Consider the following 3,596-nt stretch of genomic DNA (forward strand, 5'->3'; position numbering starts at 1 on the left):
GATTATAAATTCTCTCTCTCTCCGTCTTTCTCTCTCCCCCTCTATAACTTTTTAATCCTACTCTCCCTTTCTCTCTCTCTCTCTCCTATTCTTACCCTCATTCTTATTGATTCTTTTTTTTTATTTCTTTAACCGCTACTCTGTCCCCTCCCTTCAACTCCTATTTTTGCGTTTGCATTCTCTCTCCCCCTCCACTCTCCCTCTTTATAAATATTTACCACGCCATCTACTCCCCCCCCCTCTCTCTCTCTTTCTCTATCTATCTGTCTTCCCTTTTTTAAATATGTTTTTGTCTTTCATTTTCATCAGATCAATTCTCTGGTCACCATGGCAACTAACTTCAACCCAGAACAATGTGAAGGAAAGGACTGTCAATCAATCACAGATGTGACGTACTATGTGGAGGAGAAGAAGAGACTCTGTGATGACTGCGCCTCTAAAGAAGGATGCATCTCAAGAGTGAAAAGGGGTGGGCCAAATATTTATTGTGAAGAACATGATGAAAAGGTAAAATTATATTGTAAATCTCATGGCGTTCCATTGTGTTATTCATGCGCTATGATCAAACATCTACAGCCTTGCGAGAGACAATATATAAATAATGCAATAAAATACAGTAGGGCGAGGCTAACAGTTCTAAAAGAAAAAGGGAGGGACAAATTGAAAGAAGGTCGTCTGTATGAAGATGAAATTGACCAATGCACGAAAGACACAGACACCCATCTACAGGCTTTGAGAGATGAAGTTAATTACATAATCATGGATGCGATCACCACAGATAAAGTCAAGGAGAAGATGGAGGCTGACAAAATCAACCAAGATTTTGATGGTAAGAATCAAACACTTCAAGAAGAGATTATGAAGATTAATGAGAAGATTCGAAAGAACAATGAAGAGAGAGAGAAACAACTTGGATTAATCCATACAAATACACAGATTAGACAAAGACACATGGACAATAAGAAGATTGGTCTTCATAGAGACATTGATAACATTGTTAAAGAGAAGGATAGGAAGATCAAACAGTTCATGAAATCATTGCAGGATTACACAAAAACAATAGAGAATGCAATACAGACCATAGATACAGTACTAGAAGATGATAAAAATATTGTTAAAGATGGTCATAGTGTGAACATGTCAGTGAGTGATAAACTAAAGAAACCACTTTATGAGAATGCTGTGAAACAAATCACTGATAGAATATCAGGTGTGAGGTTTGTGAAGGGTGTTGGGAGAGAGAATTATGATGGTATGATTGGTGGGTATGATAGCGAGTGGATGCTTAGTGATACAATCAATGATAAAGATGAAATTAAAGACCCATTCATTGTGGGTTCAATAGATGAATGGAATGTGATCATCACTGACAGAGCCTTAGGTAGCCAGCATACATACATGCTAGATATGAACACTAAACACATCCAGAGAGTGATAACAGGTACTGATACATCATTGGTAGTCTCCTGTGCATTACTGAATGATGACAAGATAGTATGTGGTAGACGCTATAAAGGTTGTACAGGAGACAGTTCGACTGGATGCATTAGGGTGTATGACAAACAATGGATGCGCATCAATGACGTCACAATACCAAGAAACACAACGAACGATATCTCATGGGTGTATGTAGCTGTTGACCGTGATGGGATGATCATTGCTACTGAGTGGGGTCAGTCTAAGATATACGTCATCAACCCAGCTGATAGTAAGATCATGAATACCATCACATGTAAACAGAATGTAGTGATGCGATGTGTGCTATCATCAGGTCACATCATCGCTCAACCTTACCCTCCGGGTAAGAGAGTACTCATCATAGACAGACAGGGTGGTCAAAAGGAAATCCCCCACAGTGATGTCATTTGGAATGTCAGTGTTGATCCTATAACAGACGACCTCTACGTTGTGACATCATATGATGAGTGCAAGACGTGTATGATTGATCAGGTGACGAGTGAGAATGAAGTGAGGATGAGAAGAGTGACGTCATTCCCTCTATCAACTAGACTGACTGGTAAGGATGATAGGTTGAAACACCTTCCATTATCTCGTGTAATGATCTCATCATCAAGCAAGATAATTGCTTGTGATGGAGATAGTATTCTCGTCTTCGAAAAGCGACTCTCATTCTAAACGATGATATGTCGGGATCATTGACTAAGATAAATATGAGACACACTGACCAGAATAATACCATCTTTGGATAATTGAAATATCTCTAGCAGTGAGGCCTAAAAAGACCTAATGACTCTGATCTATTTAAACATCACGGTTAACAATAGGCATTTATATATAGATATTTAAAAAACTCCCGCATCCAAGAATATGTATCATGCATGTGGAAATAGGTTTCTATATCACTGGTTGAAAATATTATTAGCGAGGTCATATTGCATATAGTTTGACGAGGACCACGGTGAATTTCCTTTAAAAATTATTGTTTTGTAAAATGTATAATACATCTTGTTAATATTTATTTACACTGCTTATATTACGACTAATACTACAGTTTTGTTATATAATATCTTCGTATATTTTGACATTCTGATACCGATGTGAAGGGAGAAAAAAATGAAAAAAAAACCAATAATGTCATAATGTCATACTTTATATTTCTATATTTTCCGGTATTTGAAAGATAGATAACCAAACACACTCACGACTTGAAGGTGCAGACATTGATCAGATTCTACTGAGTGTAGCGTCTGAACAAAATAATTTAGTGAAGAATTTACAATAATCCAGAAATTTATCGTAAAATTGAACAGCGAGATATAAAACAATACAGATTGGAATCATTCACCCTTAACTGGACTGGCAATCCTCACTTAGCGAATGAAATAAGCATTCTTTTCATGGACAAGGTTTAACTTACTTCAATAAAAATATGCCATGAACCTGCCAGAATTCTAATTTAAACATTGGTGTCACATTTCTGTTTCAATCTCATCTGTTTCACTCGCCATCCTAATAGCAATAAGGTTTCTATCAGCGAACAAACTAAGAGCAAAACACTAACAAGATTGATTGGAATACGATTCAATGTAGATTTATTACTTTTCACCTATTCAGTGCAAACATTAGGGAGGTCGTCGCATGAAGCATTCCATTTGTAGCCTAAATACTGGCCGAGTGCGTTTCTATGAATATATTTTACATTTGTATCATTATTTATTCAAATAATGCAAGTGATATAATACAAGATTAAATTAATGCAACAGTGTATATAAAGTAAATAACGTAGTTATGGAATAGCCTTCCTGAAAACATCAAACAGTGCTTGACCTCTGAAATTTTCAAACAACACCTTAACACATTTCTATTCATTTCTTCTTCATTTCTTTTGTAATTTTCTAAAAAAGCGCCTTGAGCACTCTACAGAGTGGATTTGGCGAGATATAAGTCTAATTATTATTATGATTAGTAAAAGTGGTTGTAGTAGTAGTAGTAGTAGTGGTGGTAGTAGAAGTAGTTGTAATAGTAGTAGTATTAGTAGAAGTAGTAGTAGTAGTAGTAGTAGTAGTAGTAGTAGTAGTAGTAGTAGTGGTGGTAGTAGTAGTAGTTGTAATAGTAATAGTAGTAGAAGTAGTAGT

At 36.2% G+C, this 3,596-nt stretch overlaps 1 protein-coding gene across 1 annotated transcript; it reads left to right on the forward strand.

The window, feature by feature from the left end:
* Positions 1-315: 315 nt before the first annotated feature.
* On the forward strand, positions 316-2,136 carry LOC121417863. Its single transcript, XM_041611596.1, has one exon. It carries the CDS (start codon positions 328-330, stop codon positions 2,134-2,136), a length of 1,809 nt encoding a protein of 602 aa, XP_041467530.1. The 5' UTR covers positions 316-327.
* The last annotated feature ends 1,460 nt before the right edge of the window (positions 2,137-3,596 follow it).

This window comes from Lytechinus variegatus, chromosome 6 (genome assembly GCF_018143015.1).
Source record: "Lytechinus variegatus isolate NC3 chromosome 6, Lvar_3.0, whole genome shotgun sequence".
Lineage (NCBI taxonomy): Eukaryota > Metazoa > Echinodermata > Echinoidea > Temnopleuroida > Toxopneustidae > Lytechinus > Lytechinus variegatus.